The sequence below is a fragment of the Rhagoletis pomonella genome, unplaced genomic scaffold (assembly GCF_013731165.1).
Source record: "Rhagoletis pomonella isolate Grant_MI unplaced genomic scaffold, Rhpom_1.0 Rhpom_scaffold_00008, whole genome shotgun sequence".
NCBI classification, from domain to species: Eukaryota; Metazoa; Arthropoda; class Insecta; order Diptera; family Tephritidae; genus Rhagoletis; species Rhagoletis pomonella.
The window spans coordinates 31,798,538-31,817,814 of NW_023458562.1; the positions used below are offsets into that span (position 1 = coordinate 31,798,538).

General features: G+C 36.9%; 1 protein-coding gene and 1 non-coding gene across 2 annotated transcripts; both read right to left on the reverse strand.

Annotated features, from left to right (window-relative positions):
* Positions 1-9,301: 9,301 nt before the first annotated feature.
* LOC118745166 (potassium voltage-gated channel subfamily KQT member 4-like) lies at positions 9,302-15,637 on the reverse strand. The gene is made up of 15 exons (XM_036478690.1): positions 15,573-15,637; positions 12,726-12,914; positions 12,509-12,643; positions 12,348-12,430; positions 12,095-12,270; positions 11,904-12,029; positions 11,729-11,839; positions 11,474-11,667; positions 10,968-11,116; positions 10,824-10,900; positions 10,618-10,745; positions 10,439-10,532; positions 9,973-10,169; positions 9,792-9,895; positions 9,302-9,414 (listed from the first exon to the last, which is right to left on the reverse strand). The coding sequence occupies exons 1-15, from the start codon at positions 15,635-15,637 to the stop codon at positions 9,302-9,304; spliced, it is 1,941 nt and encodes a 646-aa protein (XP_036334583.1).
* Positions 15,638-18,360: 2,723 nt separating this feature from the next.
* Positions 18,361-18,482, reverse strand: Trnal-caa. The gene is made up of 2 exons: positions 18,445-18,482; positions 18,361-18,405 (listed from the first exon to the last, which is right to left on the reverse strand). It is a non-coding gene; the product is annotated as a tRNA-Leu (tRNA).
* Between the last annotated feature and the right edge of the window lie 795 nt (positions 18,483-19,277).

Below are 19,277 nucleotides of genomic sequence, written 5' to 3' on the forward strand. Positions count from 1 at the left end.
TCCTTTTCCGATCCTTATACTCTCAAACTGTTGTATTCGTCTTTAGTTCGGTCGAGGTTAGAATACGCGGTATTTGTTTGGAGACCTTTTCATACAGTTCATGTGAACAGATTGGAGTCTGTTCAGAGGGATTTTATACGCTTTGTTTTGCGTCCATTGAAATTTGTAGACCCTATTCCGTCCTATCGTTCTCGTTGTTTGTTGATAAATCTCATGTCCTTAGAGTCCAGGCGTACTCTGTTATCGATGTGCTTTGTCTTTGATATAATTGCAGGCTCTATAGATTGCTCGCACCTCCTTATGAAAATTCGTTTTAATGTTCCCTCACGTATTCTTCGTTGTAATGAATTGTTTTTTGTGGGTGTTGTTAAAACTGTTTATGGTATGAATGCTCCTTTAAGGAGGACTCTCTCCCAATTTAATGCTTATTCTTCATCTTTAGACTTCGATTTTTCTTACTCAAAGTTTACTTTTAAGAATTTACTCATAAGGCACTTGTCATAAGGGTTTCCCTTATTCTATGTATATATTTGTCATATAGTATGTAAGCGTCCTGTTTGTTGATAATAATAATAAATAAATATATAAATTTATTAGCTTCGATGCCATTTTGTGGACCTTTAGTGTCAGTAGGGCCAAATACCAGATATTCCAGCCCCTGATTTTACCTTTTCCAGCTAAATAAGGTCCATTTGTGTACCCAAATGGCCGAAAGTCTGACTTTGATTGCCATTTTCTCACAAAACTCTATAAGTACTTTCAAACTTTTTCCAAAACTACTCTCATCTCAACCTATCAAATTCAGGACAACAAATTAAAAATGCATTTATTTAACTCATAATTTGTTTGTGTTGCTGCAGTCGCAAAACTTGTCGCAGTTCATTATTTGACCAAATCCTTGGCCAAGCGAACGAAATTAAAGTTCAAAGAAGAACGAAAGCAAAAAAGTCATGGAAACCAGCAAATCAAAAAACAAAAAAAAAACTGGTTGTCAAAGATACGGAAGTTACAAGACACACAGATACGTTGACACTACCCACAAAGGAGAAACTGTTGTACCAAGAAAAGACGAAAATTAAAGCCAGCTAGTGGTAGGGAGGACCACTAGAGTGTGATAAATGCAGACAGATGAACAAACTTGGACGGCGAAGTGCAATTAAAATAATTCGGACAATGGTTTTAAACAAAAGCAGGACAAACAAGTGAACTCTGGAGAGTGGAACGCAAAGGCCGTGTTATTAGAGGGAGAAAAAACAGTAGCCACTGAGAACTTGAGCTTGTTGTAAAGTTGCAACAGTGAAAGCCGCACCAGCAACGATGCCAGCAAATAAATCTCATAGAAAAGTATGGCAGAGAGATGAGAAATATTTGTGAAAGAATTTCGCTACTTTTATACGCTAAAGAGCAGAGGACGCGAGGGGCGTTTGGGTGCGATGACCAAGAACAAAGAAACTATGCAAAGGATTGTCGAGTGACCAGTGCGCATAACATTGTAAGAGTGCAAAAAACAAATAAAATTAAAAAACAAAACAAAACAAAAAAGAAACAATAATAAAAACCGTAGAGCCAAGCACTGGAATGTGGATAAACTTTATAGGGAAAAATAGTTACGAATTATTGCCAGCAACTGCGCCACCTACGCGCGCCTTCCGCCACTCTCCTACCAGCAACACTAACATAATTCCGCAAAACCAAAAGCCAAAACGAAGGGTTAAGAAATGTGAAAGATGTACGGCCGCCGAGCCAAGAAAATAATAGTTTAAGTTGCTGACGGGGAAAGAGGAGGAAGAGTTGCAGGGGCGCACGCAGCAAAGTTGTGGCAAAAGTTCAATGTGTGTAAGGGAGTTTGGGTGAATCAGTGAGTGACCAATGAAGCAAATCAATGCTGCAGTGGAGCGGCAGATAGGCCACAGATCTGCAGCTACAGCTAAACCGGGTAAGGCGATAAGTCAACTGAGAGGTCAAGAAAACCGCTGTAACCGCAATTGAAATGGTGCAGGCGATCAGAAAAGGAAAATAAGAAGGAAAGAAAATTGCAAGCAACACCACAATGAGTGTATGAAAGCATGAAAAAGGAATGCGATAATGAAAACGAGAAAGCAATGGAAAAGTTTTAGCAAAGAATAAAGCTGGCAGCAATAATGAACGACCGGCCAAACGCGCGGTGCGGTTAAAAATTGCAGAGTTAGAAGAAAAAATATTAATAAAAAGTAATGAAGAGAAAAAATACATTGCGGTTAACTTTTTGCTTGAAACTTTCACTTTTAAAACATTATAAGCTACAAAGTCAGAGCATAAGGTTTGATGCAACAGAAGGAACCTAACACGGATGGAAGATAGGGAGGTACGTAAGACAGCTGTGGCGTCTACTGTAAAGTGACGAAGAAAAATATGTTCATGCCAGCAGTAAATATTAAAAATCATTAGCTGCATGGGGTGCGAGATGGCAGCTCTAAGCTTCAAAGTCAACTGGGTGTAAGTGTATAAGGTCATAAGAATAGCGCAATGTATTGCATGCATGTGAAAAAAAAAACTGGAAAATATATGAAGGTGAAAAAAGTAAAAAATATTGCAAAAAGTTGTTGCATTGCCTGCGCGCATAAACACAAACCTTCACACATTCACATCCTAGAACCGCAAATGCAATGCGAGTATGCACCTACCTTAGCCTGCTGTCTAATACACCACTCATCGCTCATCAGTGTTGCTTGTTGTTGCCATCATAGCCACCGCCGCTGTTGGCACGTGTGTGTGTGTGTGTGGCACATTGAGGTTGCAAAGTGCGAAAGTGCAAAGTCAAAGTCGAAAACAACGAAAAGACGCGCTCACGCAGCGCTGTAATGCGCAGATAACCACGACTTAAGTAGTAGTAGAGCAACTTTTAAACTAAGTAAGAAAGTTTGACTGGTAAATAGTAACAAAAATGTAATAATAAGACAAGTTAAAAAACAATGTGAATTTAAAAAAAAAAAAAAAACATAAGAAAACTTACAACATCGCTAAGACAGGTAAGACTAGTCAGACACACAAGCAGACAGACAGATAAATAGACAGTAGAATAAGCTCAAGTTGAAAGTAGAAAATACCAGCGTGTTGACTGATTGACTTAGTAGTGTTGGATGCTTGGTGGATTTGTAGTTGGTTGACTATGCAGCTGTGTGTTGTTCTTCGTTAGCTTGATTACCAACTATGTACGTACTACATATAAGTATTTATATGTATATGATACAAGCTACGTTTTCGAGCGACGGGAATTTTTTGCGCATGTGTTGCTATTCTTAAGTTGGTTTCCTACGCGGCTGATACGTTTGACATTTCCCTTTTGAAATGCGACCCCTCAGATTTTGCGGTGCTGCAAGTTATGTTAAATTGTATAAACAACAGTGTGTGAAGTTAAGAAAACACCAAATAGGGAATATTAAGTAAGTTTCGTCTACATTTCGAAGCTGGATTAAAAAAAATAAATAAAAATTATTTTGTAACATCAATCGTACAGTGTGGTACGATTCCTGGTCATGATGTCTACATTTTCACCTGACAGCCAGGCGGTTATTAAATCCCTGGAAAAAATAACGCCGACTTCCAAAGTACATAGTTGCTCAATGCCGCCGATCTCTTATCGAGGTGGCTAAGATATTCAGCAGACACATTGTCATGTTGTGTTATGTTGACAAAACACTCCGGCCAGCCATAGACGCCCACCTCACTAAGTGTTTACATAATTTAAGAAGGCTGGGCATTCGCATAATAACTGGAGCTCCCGTTCTCACCGGACATTTTGTGATTGGATTGTAACTACTATAGAAACTGCAGGACGAAGAAGCAACTATCCAACAAATGCTCGCCCATTGCTCAGGCTCTATTTAAATGGAGAGCAAAAAATTTGGCATTTATTTCTTCGAAGATCTCGATAAGCTCGAAGCGAAGGATTTTATAAGCCTATGCCCATTTTTGCTAAGCACCAAACGGGGGTAAAATCAAACCTCATGTGGTATCACAAAGGACCCTGACTCTGAGTGAGTTCACATAGGTTAATCGCAGTGCTTCCAGACTGGCTTCTTAGGATAGATAGATAATGTGGTAAATTACCAAACTCACTTGACGTCGTCGACGTCGTTGCTGTTTTTGGAGCGGAATTATTAAACTCTGCCTCATCCTCCAGCCTATCGACTGTTTGTCGTTAAGCTCAACTAACGGTAGTTCTAAGAAACGATTGCAACAAACCTCTATTTGGCTACAAGTATTCTTTGATCCACATACCACGCAAAGACCCCTTGACATTTGCTATATATGTCATTTACTTCTATATAGATGCGGCAATCCTGGAAAGCCAAGACTAAGACTGAGAAGAGCTTCAAAGCGTTCCTCATGAAAAAGTTTTCACAGGTCGGAGAAAAACCCATACCGGGTTCAACAATTGCTTGATTACACTGAAATGGCCACTAAGGCTTTTAAGGTGAGGGAAATAAGAAATTAGCTTATGTGTTTCCCTTCGTATTTGCCCAGCAGTATTCTATTTTTTTCTTCAGCCAGATAAGTATACATAGTAATTTGACATTACGGAGTTCCAGGCCATCCCGATTAAGAGTCCTGAGCCTATTAATGCCTCTACAGTCCATTTCATTGCCCATGATTCCACTGTTTCTCGGTACTCAAGTGATGTAAACCCAGTTTCTGCGATTAGAGTGGTGCTTACTGAGTGGGTTTAGAGAGCAAGTGAATAGGTGTTTGAAGTCATATGTGGCGCCTTCAAAAGCCTGTCATCCATATTTTCGGTACCTCAGTCTCGAGTCTGGATAAGTAGGAGTGAAGGTCTATCAGGACTCTCTGTGAATATCGTTAATTTCCAGTCTGTACAACTTTAAGTCCAGTGCTTGCGGTTGTAAATACGTACGCACGGAGTTAAGCTTCGAAAGATAATGCCTAAAATTTACTGGTTCACAAACGTCGGTATTGCTGTGCCGTCGACGTGAATACCTACTTTCAGCTGGAACTCCTGCGTCCAGCGACGATGCTGATTCTGTTGGGGGTAGGCTAAGAACTCCATGCAGTAAAGAAGCGAGAAACATCGACGAAAAATATAATCTGTAGCATTGCCGGACGCCAATATTGATGACTCGGGTTTTACCCGTACAATGGCTATTGTTTTATCGAACTGACCCTGTTTAGAGTGCTTTTCCAGCAGTGTTTGACGTCTTATACAGTTGAGAATGCTTTGTCTATGGGAAAGTCCCCTTCTCATAAGACCTAGATATATGATTTTGCTAAAAACGTCGAACGGTTGTCCGAATATACTGTTTCTTTGATGCTGTTCATGGTTATATAAAGTAAGTTCTTACAGGGTTTAAAAATATCCCTACACTTCCCCTGGGAAGTTGAGGCTCTGCACCCCAGTCCAATTTAGACCCTACAGTGTAGAGCGGGACAGCCTATTTATCATCCAGTTGATAGCTTTACGTCTTTACGTCGATGTAAATGTTACTGACGTCAATGCAGAGACGAATAGCCTCTTTATCGGCCTCTTGGCCGCTTCTCTTATTTCTTGTGTAAAACTGCAGATAGGCTACCATATAGTCAATACCCCTTTTTTACCTAAATAGCCTCCCAGACCTCTCACGTCTACTGCAGACGGCATCACCCTCAATGAGAATATAAATTGGCGTTTCCCTGATTGAGTCACATTACCGACAGAGGTCATTAGACCAAAACCCCAGCCACTGATATGCCCCTTTAGTTTACAGGGTTATGTAAGAATGCCTGTTAGTGTTCTAAAACAAAAATAGTTAGGAAGATGATACCGTGTTGGAAGCCAGTTTCTCTCCAAACAAAATTTGGCAAGGTATTACGATGATTCGTTCTAAAATATATCAGCATTTTTATCAATGTATGCTGCTATACATCTTAAATTGTTAGCGTTTACCTTTCAGTAGTAGCCGTTCTCATCTTACATCTATGGTATCTTACAAAGACTGATCAGACCCTGCGATGCTTTTACTGGTAAATTGCAATTATCGCTCTTCCTAAACCAGAAATATCCGATATCACCCACCTTTTCAACTAGCAACTTTAAAACGAAACGAAGCTTTTAGAGGGTTTTTACCCAACCGTCTTATAAGCTATTTTGCAAAGGGTTGCCCTGTCCTCCCCATATGATTCCTTGGATACATTTTTGCGTCACTTTCGAAGATAAATTAACGTTCACATCTATGGCAACTCATTTATATATCAATTCTGTTGTTGACTTTATTAAAACATATGCGATTCCAACTTTATTTACCCGAGTTCACCAACACTGTAAATACATACTCTCATTTGCGATTCCATACTTTGACTACATCTCTTGCATATTATTTTAACCAAAAATACATGCATACAATATTTAGTATAACTGAGTATATATTTTTCAATTATTGTTTGTAAATAGTAAAATATCAACAGTGTGTGCAATACGTATGTGAACAATGTAATAACTCATTTAAGCACATGTTTGTATGTATACATATGTATGGCCAAAAGTAAAAAAAAAAACCTGAGAAAACAGCAAAAACCATTCCAACTAACTATCAGTATGCAAGTACGTACGAAAGCCCAGGAAATAAATATTTTAAGTAAATAAAAATATTAAATTGGCAACAAGTAACAATGTCGCAATATTGTCAACACCAGCCGGTGGTCAATGCGTGTATGTACACAATTGTTATTGGAATGCAACAATAATTGGTGGCAGACCTCACTGACGTACAGAACGATTGAGGCATTAAATTAAAATAAATAAAATATTTTCAATTTACTAGCGCTACGCTGAGTTCCTGGCAGCTTCATGCTACTGGTGAAGAGAACTGTTATTCAGATTTAAAAAAAAAAAATCTATACAAATACAGTATATTTTGCTTTGCGCCTTTGTGCTTAAGTGCACATTTAAGATACCTACCCCGAAATGTACATCAGCGGCATTATTTTTAACATTTATAAGGAAACTGCTCCGATACTTGCATTCAACATATCTGCACATTAGCGATACCTGCCTTAAAAATTTGCAACTATTATCAATTATCAAAGAAAGTATTACGTTTACCTGCACTGGCTCTACACTTACCCTAATTTTACAAGCTATTATTTATTTTTCTCATCTCGCAGAACAACGAAAACGGCAATTATTTTATGTAGTTATATAGATAATTAGATACCATTCGGAAAAAATTTCTCTTGCAGTAATTTCTACGTGGTAAGTGCTCCTCCATTATTTGGTTTCATAGAGATTCGGATACCTTCCTCATTGAAGTAGTAAAGAAAATTCGCTTAAGTGCTTTTTTCGGTTAAGCGTACAAGTTTTTCGTGCAAAGAATGATGGGCAGCTAAGCAAAATATACTGTAATAAAGTGTGTAAATAGTTTGCGAGTGCGTATCTCATTGGAAGTAAATAAGTATGTATATGTACGTACTGGAAAATAAAGCTTCACTTACTTCTTCTCATCCTATGAACATATCCGTTTCGAAATAAAAAGCTAAATTGGAAGTCCAAAGTTTTAAACCATATAAATTTGCAGAAGCGGACGGAATAACACACAACTGACTGAGACACTGAAAGTGTCTGCGAAATGACTTTCAATTATTTTTCAAGATCTGTTCCAAGCCTAATCACATACTGTTGGCATGTATGTATAAATGTCACCGTTGTCTTTATTCCACAAGCCGGAAAGGTTTCACATATTCACCCGAAGGACCTTAGGCCTTCTCTGTTTTGCTCTTAAGATACTTGAAATATTTAAGTATTAGCAGCTTCCTCTCTGACCCCAACGACAGTCGACTTCTGTCTCGTAGCTTTCGAGGGGTGAATAGCTCACTGGTAGAGTTTATCGGTCAAGTAATCTGCTGTGGAGTAGTGAAGGCGAGACTAGGAGAGGGCTTATTGTCGCGCCTTATGACTAGGCGTATCCTCCAGAGGGGCGCTTTTCTCCCACTTCTGTGAAACCTAATAGCCCGAACGCCCTTCTATACTTGTAAAAGGGCAATAGCCAAGAAATGAGGCTTTAATCCCCGGATTTACCAATAGATCCATGCAGTATTTGGGCAAATTCCCCTCCATGGTGCGATCGTAACTTGGCCTATATTACAAAAAGAGGTCAACCTCAACAAGCTGCAAAGGTGCAGTATGATCTGCATAATCGAAGCGCTCAGAATCACGCTAAGCGTTGCTTTGAAAATGGATTTGGCTGAACTGCAGATGGCAGCTCTCAGCTTAAAAGAGGCATTCCGCTGTCAACCTGTAATCCAGGGACACCCTTTTATATAAAATTAATTTTGCCTGCTTCCGAAGACTACAGATCGTTGTGCTTTAATACCGGTTCCGGAGAGAAATTTTATCACAACAATCCGAAGCAGGGAGGAGTGAAAAGAAGATACTAACACTCAACCTGATAGTGTTGACATCTATACAGATGACGCCAGACTCGACGGTAAGGTGTGAGGAAGCGTTTTCTGACGAAACCCTCCTCTGAAAATCTCTTTTATATTACCAGACTACTGGAGCGCATTCTAAGCTGAAGTTTCAGCTACAGCCTCCACCAAGGCTGAAGCTTCAGCTTGGAATGCGTTGCCAAGCTTGGAACCGAAATGATGCTGCATTCAACGCACTGAGCTCTTTCAGTTTTACACAAAAATTGCGCTGGACTGCCCCTATCCATACAGGATATGGCCAAGCAGAACGGACTCACATCGTTTAGATTCCTGGTCATAGGGAAACTGCGTGGCAGATAAACTTGTAAGGCAAGGCAACAAGCAGATTCTTCCTTGCAAAGAAAGAATTGGTATGCCATATGCCAGCTCACAAGAGAATTTGTATACAAACAAGCTGAAGAAATACATATGTAGTCAAAGTACGACTGACGAATTCGCAGGCAGATGGGGTTTAAAGGGGATTGAAAGCGGTCACGAAGTGTTTACTCGCTGAGAAGATAGTATATATCTAACGTCGTGGGGCTCTAACAGGGAACTTGCTAATGGGTAAGCATGCAGAGAGGTCTTATATCTCCCGTGTAAAAGCCCCGAGCTGTGTTATCACCGTTCCTGGCTGAACCTAGTGAGGTTTCTGTCACAGACACAAGCTTCTCACTACTTGGGTAAATGAAAATTCTAAAAAACGCCCTTTACAAAAATTAATTAGTAGAAATATATTTATTTTTAATTTATAACACATAAATAAACTTTTGTTCAATATTAATATACTATCTATGTATGTACTTCTTAAGCTACTTTAAGGGCACTCTTCAGGTTTTCAGCACCTACTGCTTCCGTTCTCCCTTCACGTCCAACCCAAGTACTCTTCCACCGAAGCATACATACCTTCGCTGAACTCCTCTTCCTCATCGAAAATGTCCTCCTCCTGTACTTTGCCCAAATCATCTATAAAAATTACTTTTGACAAGAAATTGTAAAAAAAATAATTCAATCAAATATATTTCTCTAAAACAAAAGACAACAAATATACGAGTACAATGACCCACAGCTAAAGTACGAGTATTTACAACAATTAGAACCAAAGCGTAAACCGCTTGAGAAGCTTTGTAAAGTGCTCGCTGAACGTCACTCTTTTATATGAGAGCGCACGAAGTGAAAGCTCTCGCTCTAATAGCTACATATATATGTACACGAATCCACAAAACAGGTGCAGTGAGTACACAACAGTGACAAGTGAGTTGATAAAGTATGTATTTTCAAATTGGGTGCAGGCGAACGTGCATGAGAGGAATAGACACAGTGGATAGAGTATGACATTTACTAAAGCTGTTTACTTGCACTATCCGGTCGTTGTTGCGGTGGCGGTAATTTTAGATCCCTATGTGGTGGATAATTGATATTAGCCGGCAGATGGGGCTGATATACAATAGAGGGCAGGCTGAAGAAGAGAGCAAATGAGTTGTAAGAGAAAAGAGTGTAAGAAGTTGTTTAAAAATAAACCTAGCTAGATTGTACCTTGTTCTATTAGCTTTTTTAGCCTCCTTTACGGCAGCAGATATACTTTCTTTCTCCCTTTTATTAATTGACTCAGCATTGACAGCTTCCAGTACTGGCGTTAATTCTGACGTATCTTCTCTCTCATTTTCTTTTCTTCTACGATCCTCCATATATTGTCTGATCAATAAATCTAATTTGTCTTCAATACCGGTGACCTATGTAAGTGGAATGAAAATTATTTGGGATAATAGTGGATAGTTGCTAATAGATAACAGGTAGTAGATAATAGATAGTACATAACAGACCATAGATAATAGATAATAGGTACGAGATAATAGATACTAGACAATAGATAACAGACAATGGATATAAGATAATAGACAATAGATAAACATAATAGATAGCAGATAATAGAAAGTAGATAAAAGGTACGAGATAATAGATAATAGATAGAAGAAAATATATAATAGGATAGATAGCTCACTTGTCTTTCCATCTTCACCACCCTGGAAGCTAAACAAATTTTGGCGGCGTCCTTTATTTTTGGCGCCCGTTTACCACCCAAAATAAGATCCAATCTGGAATTGAAATAAATGGAAATAATACTAGAAATATGAGAAGTACTATAAAGATAAAGCCACCCAAATTTTGTTCCCCATGTACCTCGCATGTATATTTTTCACCCGCATTAAAAGATCCGCATGACCAGCAGCATACTGCTCCAGCACATCCTTCACATCGTAGGGCTTCAGAGCCTCCTTGAATTTGCGGCGGGCGACCATGAATTTAAGCTTTGATATAGTTGGAAAATTCAAGAAGAATAAAATTTACATTTTCAGGAGTCTTCTGAAAAAGTATTCGAAACTTACCATCCTTATAAATCTTATAGCAATTTTATGTTTCTTCAGCAATGTATTGCATTTTGGTGTACGAGTACTGTCTTCATCTTAAAGAAAGTGGTTAGTTATTATTTAAACCTTATTTTTCTTGGTCAGGTTATAACTTTCTTTTACCTGTGCTCTCAACAGATTTATCGTTGAAAACTGTAAGATAACGTCCCGACTTCGCAGACTCAATATGTATAATATCGGCCGGAGAGTGAATAGTTTGACTACGGCGACGACGACTGGGTAGACGCCTGAGGGGGCTTTGGACTTTGAAGCTGGTGGGGAATAGAAACATTACATTAAATTGAGGTGTTAGAGTGGTATGGAAGGAATGTATCTAATATTTGCTGTGCCCGCTAAAGAAAATGAAAATGGGAACTGAAAACTTGCCATAACTGACCCGTTAAAAAGCTCTTCGTCTAAAGAATAAAAATACAACTCAGAAAGCAGAAGCGCACAACACTTCGGCTTGACCTATGTACTTTAAAAGCAAAGCAGAGAACGAAAAGTAACACTGGGGATTGCACAACACTGAAACTGGCTTACGATCAAACCAAATTTGAGTAGGCGATGACAGAAAACCAGTCCAAAATACCTAAACAAAAAAACTTATTTTTATAAACTACACTCACGAGCTTGTCGGACTCGGCAAATGTATCGGTATTTCGTGTATCTTCCAAGTGGCAACCGCTGTCGAATTCTCATCTGCCGCATAGTAACGCCAAGCAGACTGTATCAATGAAGCAGCTGGCTGAAAGCGACTGATCATATGTTTTTGACGTTGTTGTTGCTGGACCTTCAAGGCAAAACCGCTACCCAAAATGCCCTGAAATGAGATCGTAGCGATACATATACTAAAAAGATAACTAGTGATTTCATGGACCTACCGCAGGTAGCGCAAAGAAAGAATAACTCAGCAGTGTTACGATAGAACCGATTAATTTGCCCTCCCAAGTGATAGGCACTGAATCACCATAACCGATAGTGCACATCGTTATCTTCAAGAAAGAGAAAAGCGTAAAAACTTTCTGCAAAGAATCTAACTGTCCAAATGCTACTTACCACACCCCACCATAAAGCTTTTGCAAAATTGCTAAACTGCTCATTCACATCACGTTCGACTAAGTAGACAAGAAAGGCAGAGAATGTTAGGCCGAGAAAACCGATGTAAACAGAAGTGATTAGTTCCTGAAAAAAGAAGAATTCCTTCGAAAAATTAGGGATTTAAAGGACGGGAAAAGCTAACCACTCACCTGTCGATGCGCATAGACAACACTGCCCAAAAGTTTCCAGCTACCACCGCGTCGATCCATGCGCAACATGCGCAAGATCTGAAAAAATCTTAGCACTCGCAGTGTGCTGACGGCAAATTCGCGTCGTGGCGCACCCTGACATAAAGCAATCACAGAGGCGGTAATGGTTATGAGATCTGTAAAGAAAATAAAAAACGATGTCAAGTATGAAAAGCGTGAAATCTAAGCTGAATAATATATGCGTCACACAAACCTATAATACAAAATGTGCCAGTCATAAACTTAAGGCGCCCCAAAAGGCCCTGATAACGTGAGCGCACACCAGCCGACCAGAGACTGAAAGAGAGTGTGGAAAGAGATGATGAAATGGAAATGAAGCTCGGCACTCAACGGTACTCGTACTAAATTACCTACCGCACTGCGAACTCGAACGTTAACCACAACACCACCAGCACCTCCATGCGATATAGCGAAAATGATGCCTCATTCTCATACGAGGGGATTGTGGTAAAAATACTTAACGCTAAGCAGACAAGGATCATAAAGAAACTGCATGGGAGGTATGGTTAGAAATGTTTATTAATAAACTATAAACATTTGAGAAATTTTATGTAGAAGGTCATCAACTTACACCATTATATGATAAAAGATGGCTAGAAAACCGCGTGGTCGCTCCAGAAAATTATATATACGTCCCTGTATGATTCGATAACGTGCATCGCGCCGATGTGAGCCGCGTGAGTAGTTTATATTTTGGAACAGTGACATTCGAGGCAAAGCCAGGCGGCTAGGTACGGACTGATATTTTTTTTTACGTAATCTGTTGAAATATTGAGAAGTAACGTAATGAATAAAAAAATTGCATTTAATTACATATCTAAATTTAAATATCAAAAAATAAATGGATAAGCTGAAAACCTATAGCACGTTCTATAAGAATCGCTGTAGCACGAATAATTAGACGTTAATAGAAAAAGAACTAGAATAAAGAATTGTCCTATATGAAGTTGAGCGCTGTCTCCCCTGACATAGAGGAAGCTTTAAACAACAAGTTTGAAACAATCGAAGTAAGTGGAAGTATCTCACCTTAGATGGAATGCAGGTGGATTGAACGTATGCTAAGAAATAGTATCAAGCAATGGTTCAGTATAGGTACACTCCTCAAAAAGGAACCCTATCTCCGCTGCTCGTACTTTTAGGTACGAATGACTCATACTTCCACTCGGAGGCGAATATCCTCTATGAGTGCCAAGAAGAGGCACTGCCTTCTAACCGAGGTTAGTACATACACAGTTTGTCAAACCATCTACTATCCCGGATGAAGCCGTCGAGGTTCGATATTTTCACCTCCGCTATCTCGCCCAAGCTATTGAAAATCGTAACTCCAAATACTCAAGACGCCTTGTCTGGAGAGCTGGATATTGCCATCGATTGAGCATTGATGCTTTAGCACAGCATTTAGTGTCAATAGTTCTTCAGTACGACTCTTATTGACTCTCAGCCACAAGCATCTTGAGATCTCACAGTCGTCCCGATTGATACATAGGCCATTAGTTACGGCTATGGTGTATTCTTCAACCACCCTTAGCAGAAAGTAAATCGGTGGCAACTGGGAGTTATCCGCTTCGGTAATTTGCATTTCCGAGCCGTGTCTAGCCGTTTCATCGTATATTTCGTTCCCTTCTATACTTCTATGTCCATGAACCCAGCATAGAGGAGTTTTTACGTGACTCAGTGAACTCTGCGTTGCACGACATTTCCGAACTGCTTTCGTCTTTACTACTTTGGAGCTTAGTGTTTTCAATGCCGCCTGGGTGTCAACGAATACAGTCACGTTCCCTGACCTGAAAGCCGCCTTCTCTGTGGCAAAGATTTCCGCTTGAAAGGTACTGCAGTTTACAGGTGGGCGATATGACTACCTTATTTGAAGGTCCTTGGAGTACAAATCCCAGCCTACTCCTTTTTCCACCCTTGAGCCATCGGTGTAGATGGAAGTACTATCAAGAGGCCAGCTTCCCAATCAGGTAGCGCGATGAACCAACCAGCAAGACTGCAAAGAATATCTTGGCGCACTATGACAAAGCAAAGGAGGAAGACCGTTTAAGAAAGTCATGAAATGTTATTGGAATCTCGTACAACACTCGGAGCAGTAGTTGCAATGTCGAGAAAGTATAGAAGAAGAAGGTTAGGTTAGGTGGAAATGGCTGGACAGAGCGAACGTTGGATATCAAGTCTCAGTATCCATATCAGTCACGATCAAAACATATTCAATAGAAGAAACTTTTAAAAGAGATTTTATATGAACGCGGACAGAGTAAAAGCTATCTCTGATCATCACTAGTCTAAGTACACAGATCAGCTTCGCTTCTGAGAAAAATTATACTACATACTAAATTTTTCGAAAGTTCAACAGCAATGGTATAACCGAAATACGGACCGGTGAAATTCAAGTTTTGTGCCGGTATCAAAGAAATGCTGATAAGTGAAATCTTGCTGCTGATAATTGAACATCTGCATGAAGTTGTATATGTAAAGTCAAGGACAGGTCAGTTTAGACTGGGTGGGAGTCTCTTGTGTCAATCATTTAGCCTCAGGATCTTTTATTATACTACACTCTAGTCACTTTGCGGATATATTGCCTGCTTAGGTTAAATAGATACCTTATGCCTTGAGAATTTATTGTTGGCCAAAGTGTTCTGACAATCATGCAATAATGATGTCCAATATTTTCTGAATTTCGACACGTAGGATGCCATCGAGCACATGTGATCTGTAGGATGTAGAGTTGCGATTATCTTGCTGCCATCAGAAATAAGTGTTTTAGTGGGAAATTCCCCAATTGAGGCAATAGTCTGTAAGATTGTTCCTTTCCCCTTAAGAGAGGCTCAAGCTTTCGGAGCTGCAGCTCATCCATTCACCACCACTCCCTTCGAGTTCCAACTTATACACTTAAAATAAGGGTGATTGAGAAAATAATAATAAGCGGCAGAATGGTTCATTCCAAAATTCACTAAGGAAAAAGGACTTAAAGATGCGTCAGTAGGGTCTAGGTACGATCCCTAGTCCGATAAACACTAAATGTTTAAAAGGTTTTTTCTAACAGTGGTCGCCCCTCGATAGGCAAAACTCTGAGGGTATTTCTGCCATGAAGAAGCTTCTCATAAAATCCATTTGCCATTGGGGGCGGTGTGAAGATATAGGTCCCTCACTTACACCACAAATTGGGGGAGAAGCTTGGCCAAACACTTATCAAATGTGTAAACGCTAAATTATTATTATATATAGTTTAGGTCATTATTGAAAATTTCTTTTCAACCTTATATATTTTGAAATTTTTAATCACTTTCAAGTTTAAATAAGTTTTTCACACTTATTCTAGAATACCGCTCGCACAAGTTTCGCTGCACAAAAATTTATCGCAAAATAGATGTCTCCAATTTACATCAAAAATGTTTACAGTTATTGAGAAAAAACTTGCCCCAATTTGAAATCCTTGTCATATATCTTAAAGGGTTCATTATTTTCATCCATATAATCATTCATTTTGTATGCGGTTTTAATATTTTGCTGTTTTCAATAAAAACCCAAAAGATGTCTTTATAAATTTTCCACTTATTCCCTGAATTTCAAGTATCCATTAACATTTCAGCTTTTTAGCTCCTTTCCAGAGGCAAAGCAATTTTCCTATTAAACTAAATTCACTTGCACAAATTCCAAACACTTTTTGCAAACTATTTAAAAACTCCCTTTTTTCACTTCAGTCTTCAGTCTTTAAAGTTCAATGGTAAAATGAACTTCTTGAAGGTTGCTTTCTTAGTTGTCCCGCAAAGTGCCTATCCCCTAAACGAAATCTATAATTTTTCACACACACCTTACTATTAAAACCATCAAATTTTTGATGTGTACTTAGTGGCGTACAGTTTTTATGACCCCACCAAACCCGCTGAAAAGCCGTCAAAATAGATAATTTTCATTTATTTACCCAGTACACTGAATGCATGTAATTAAAATGTTAAATTGAAAGTAAGTAAGCGTTAAATATTTTGTTGTATTGGATTTTTTTATCTATGAGTATTTCGTATGCAGACACATTTTTTATAGAATGTTTATATTGCAAAAAGTGGGTGAGTTCCAGTATAGAGAAGGGTGGCGTGGCGTTTAGATAATTACGAAAAAATTCCGTCTTTGACAAATTAAATACTTTTATAAATCTCGCTACTCATCTGCTTGCATTTTTAGCCTAATTTGTGTATATTTTTCATTTAAATATTTTTTGTTATAAATTTCTGTTAAGTGTGATATTTTTTTTTTTTTTTTCATGGCTCGGTCAAGCGCAGATAGCAAGCTGTCAACGCATCCGAATGCTTGTCACAATTTATTTCTTCTTTGATAAATGCAAACACACATGTACATACATTCATATGTATGTAGAACTGTGGTTTGATAATCATTCTTTGACAGCGATGATACACCTTTTGAAAATGTAGACTGAAACTTTAATCGGCAGATGACAATGACGCGTAACGAATTGATAACTGAAATCGTTTATGCATGAAAAGTGATTAGCAGCTTAGAAAAAAATGCTGAAATAAAAGATGTGCAGCAACGCAAAGCAAAAAATTTTATTAATAACATAATTGAATAAAAAAAAAACAATTACATTAAATAAACAAAATAAAATCGAAATATTATGATTATGATTATTTTTTTAAGTAAATAATTAAAAACCTTAAGTCAAATGAGTTAAAAAATAGATATAAATACATATGTACAAACATAGAAACTGAACAAAGGAAAAGCTCACAAAAAATCTATTTAAAATCAAATAAATAAAATAATATTAATTCTTAAAAAATAAAGTTAAAAAAAATACATAAACAAAAACAAACATCTTAAATAGAATGAATAAAAAGAAAAAGATAGAACTTAAAAGAAAATAAAAAACATAAAAAAATAAATAAAAAAATAGAAACTAAAAATTAAAATATAAGAAATAAAAATTAAAAAATTGTGTATCATAAAATTAAAAAAGCGAACAGAAAAACATAATATATATATAAGAACAAAAAATTAGATTAACAAAATAATAAAAGTAAATCAAATAAACCAATATATTTTTTTAAGAACTTTATGTCTATAAAAAGGAAAAATATGTAGCAACATATAACATAGAATAAAAAAAGGTAAAAAAATATTTGTAATAAAATGCATATCGATGCCTAAAATGCAAAAAGACGTAACAACATCGCAACTAAAATGGATATAGTCATGACTAACATTTTTTTTTATTTTATAAAATGATGTGGAGAGTTGTAATTCAATGAAATCCATCATATAAATCAAAAAGTGAATTTCGAATTTTTTTATTAGTTATGACTTTTTACATTTCAGCGATGATGTTTGTTACAGCTGACGATATTTATAATAAAAAATAAAAAGAACTATAAAAAATAAACAATTATGTATAAATAAAACGAACTAAACTCAATGTATTAATTCAAATCTTTATTTTATGTTAAATAAATAAAAATCTACAGGAAATAAGTAATTTAAAAATCAAACAATATAAAAATTATGAATTCCAAAAAAAAAATCATCAAAATTCATAATTGAATAAAAGAAGTTAAAATAAAATAAAATTTAGAAAAAAGTGTAATAAGACAAAAATTTAAGAGAAGTAAACAAACAAGGAACATAATAAAATAAACCACAAAATTTAAAAATAAAACGTTAATTTGAAATGTAAAAAAGCAAAATAAAAATGTTTATCAAAATAAAATAGAAAACGGAGTGACACAAAATCAAATAAAGCAAACATAAAAAGCAATAAAAATAAGAAAATATTAATAAGTAATAAAAAAGAAAATTAACAAAATGAAAAGGTAAAATAAATAAAAAAATTATAATTAAAAATTAAATTATAAGTAAAAAATGTAACAAGATGTACATAGAATAAAATAAAATAAATAAGAAAATTATACAAATAAGACATAAATAAATAAAATTAAAAAATCAGAAATACAAAAAATTAAATAAAACAATAAAATGAAAAATATACTATATAACATAACAGGTACAAATTTAAAAGCTATATACTATATGAATAAGTAAGGGTCACCAAGATTAAAAACATACCCAAAAAATCTCTTAATAGGTCAAATTCGTGCTATGCTGAGAACCAAAAAGTTTATCAATTTTTTGTTTTTAATAACTAAAAGCTAAGCAGATATAAAAACTAAAAAAAAACGTAATATGAAAAAAATTCTTGTCAGAAGTGGGATTCGAACCCACGCCCTCAGAGAGGACCAGAAAGCTCCATATGAAACCCATTGACAATGGGCAAGTTTGCACTTGAGTCTGGCGCCTTAGACCGCTCGGCCATCCTGACAGTTGTCGCCCGACTGCCAGAGTGCGCACTTCACGCCAGTGTTATCATTTTATTAGACAAATATGTTTTTTTTTGTTTTAATATACATATGTATGTATTTTGTGTATGTTCAGTTGTATTATGACGCAGATTGCCAGCAGTGATATTTGGTAGTGAAATAAAAATAATAAACAAATTCTACTTAATGCAATAATAAAGATATTTTAGATAGAAATGGCCAAAATAAGTAATAACAGTGGCCAGGGATGATAAACAAATTTAAAATATGGGGCTCAAACACATGTGCCGCCTACTTACTAAATAATATTTACATAAGATGAACGTAGTAATGACAACAATTGAGTGTGCTTAATTTTACTTTCCAAATCATAACAAATACCATAACATCAAAAAAAAAACCTTATTAATGGCCATAGTGCAATTTCAGCGCATCTAAACAAATCTCTTTTATTATAAGACATCCAAATGCATAAAATTGCGCCATAAATCTTTCCCACAACCTGACTGCGCTCATGCATAGCTCCCACAAACAGATTGCCAGCCACCGCAGCGAATGGGTCAAAAAAATATCTGCAAAAAAACAAGTCAGCTGACCATTTTGCGAGCGAAAAAAATCAACACTTAATAATAGGAAAAATCTTAAGTATTATGTACTCAATTTTGTATATCGTATTAAATTGTCACTCTTATACTATCGGTCTGCTTAGGATTTATACGCGCCAATACTCACGAGAGTCTTCACAAATGACAACGCAATGTTTACTTTTGAGTATGAGTGATGAGGATATGTGCTTA

Bases quoted from the DNA above. Each gene is read 5' to 3' on its own strand.
- LOC118745166 (XM_036478690.1), bottom strand. From the start codon at position 15,637: ATGAATGATTATATGGATGAAAATAATGAACCCTTTAAGATATATGAC. The intron at 12,644-12,725 runs GTAAGTTGATGA...CCTCCCATGCAG, and splicing joins ATCTTTTATCATATAATGGT to TTTCTTTATGATCCTTGTCT. The intron at 12,030-12,094 runs GTGAGTGGTTAG...TTCTTTTTTCAG, and splicing joins TTGTCTATGCGCATCGACAG to GAACTAATCACTTCTGTTTA.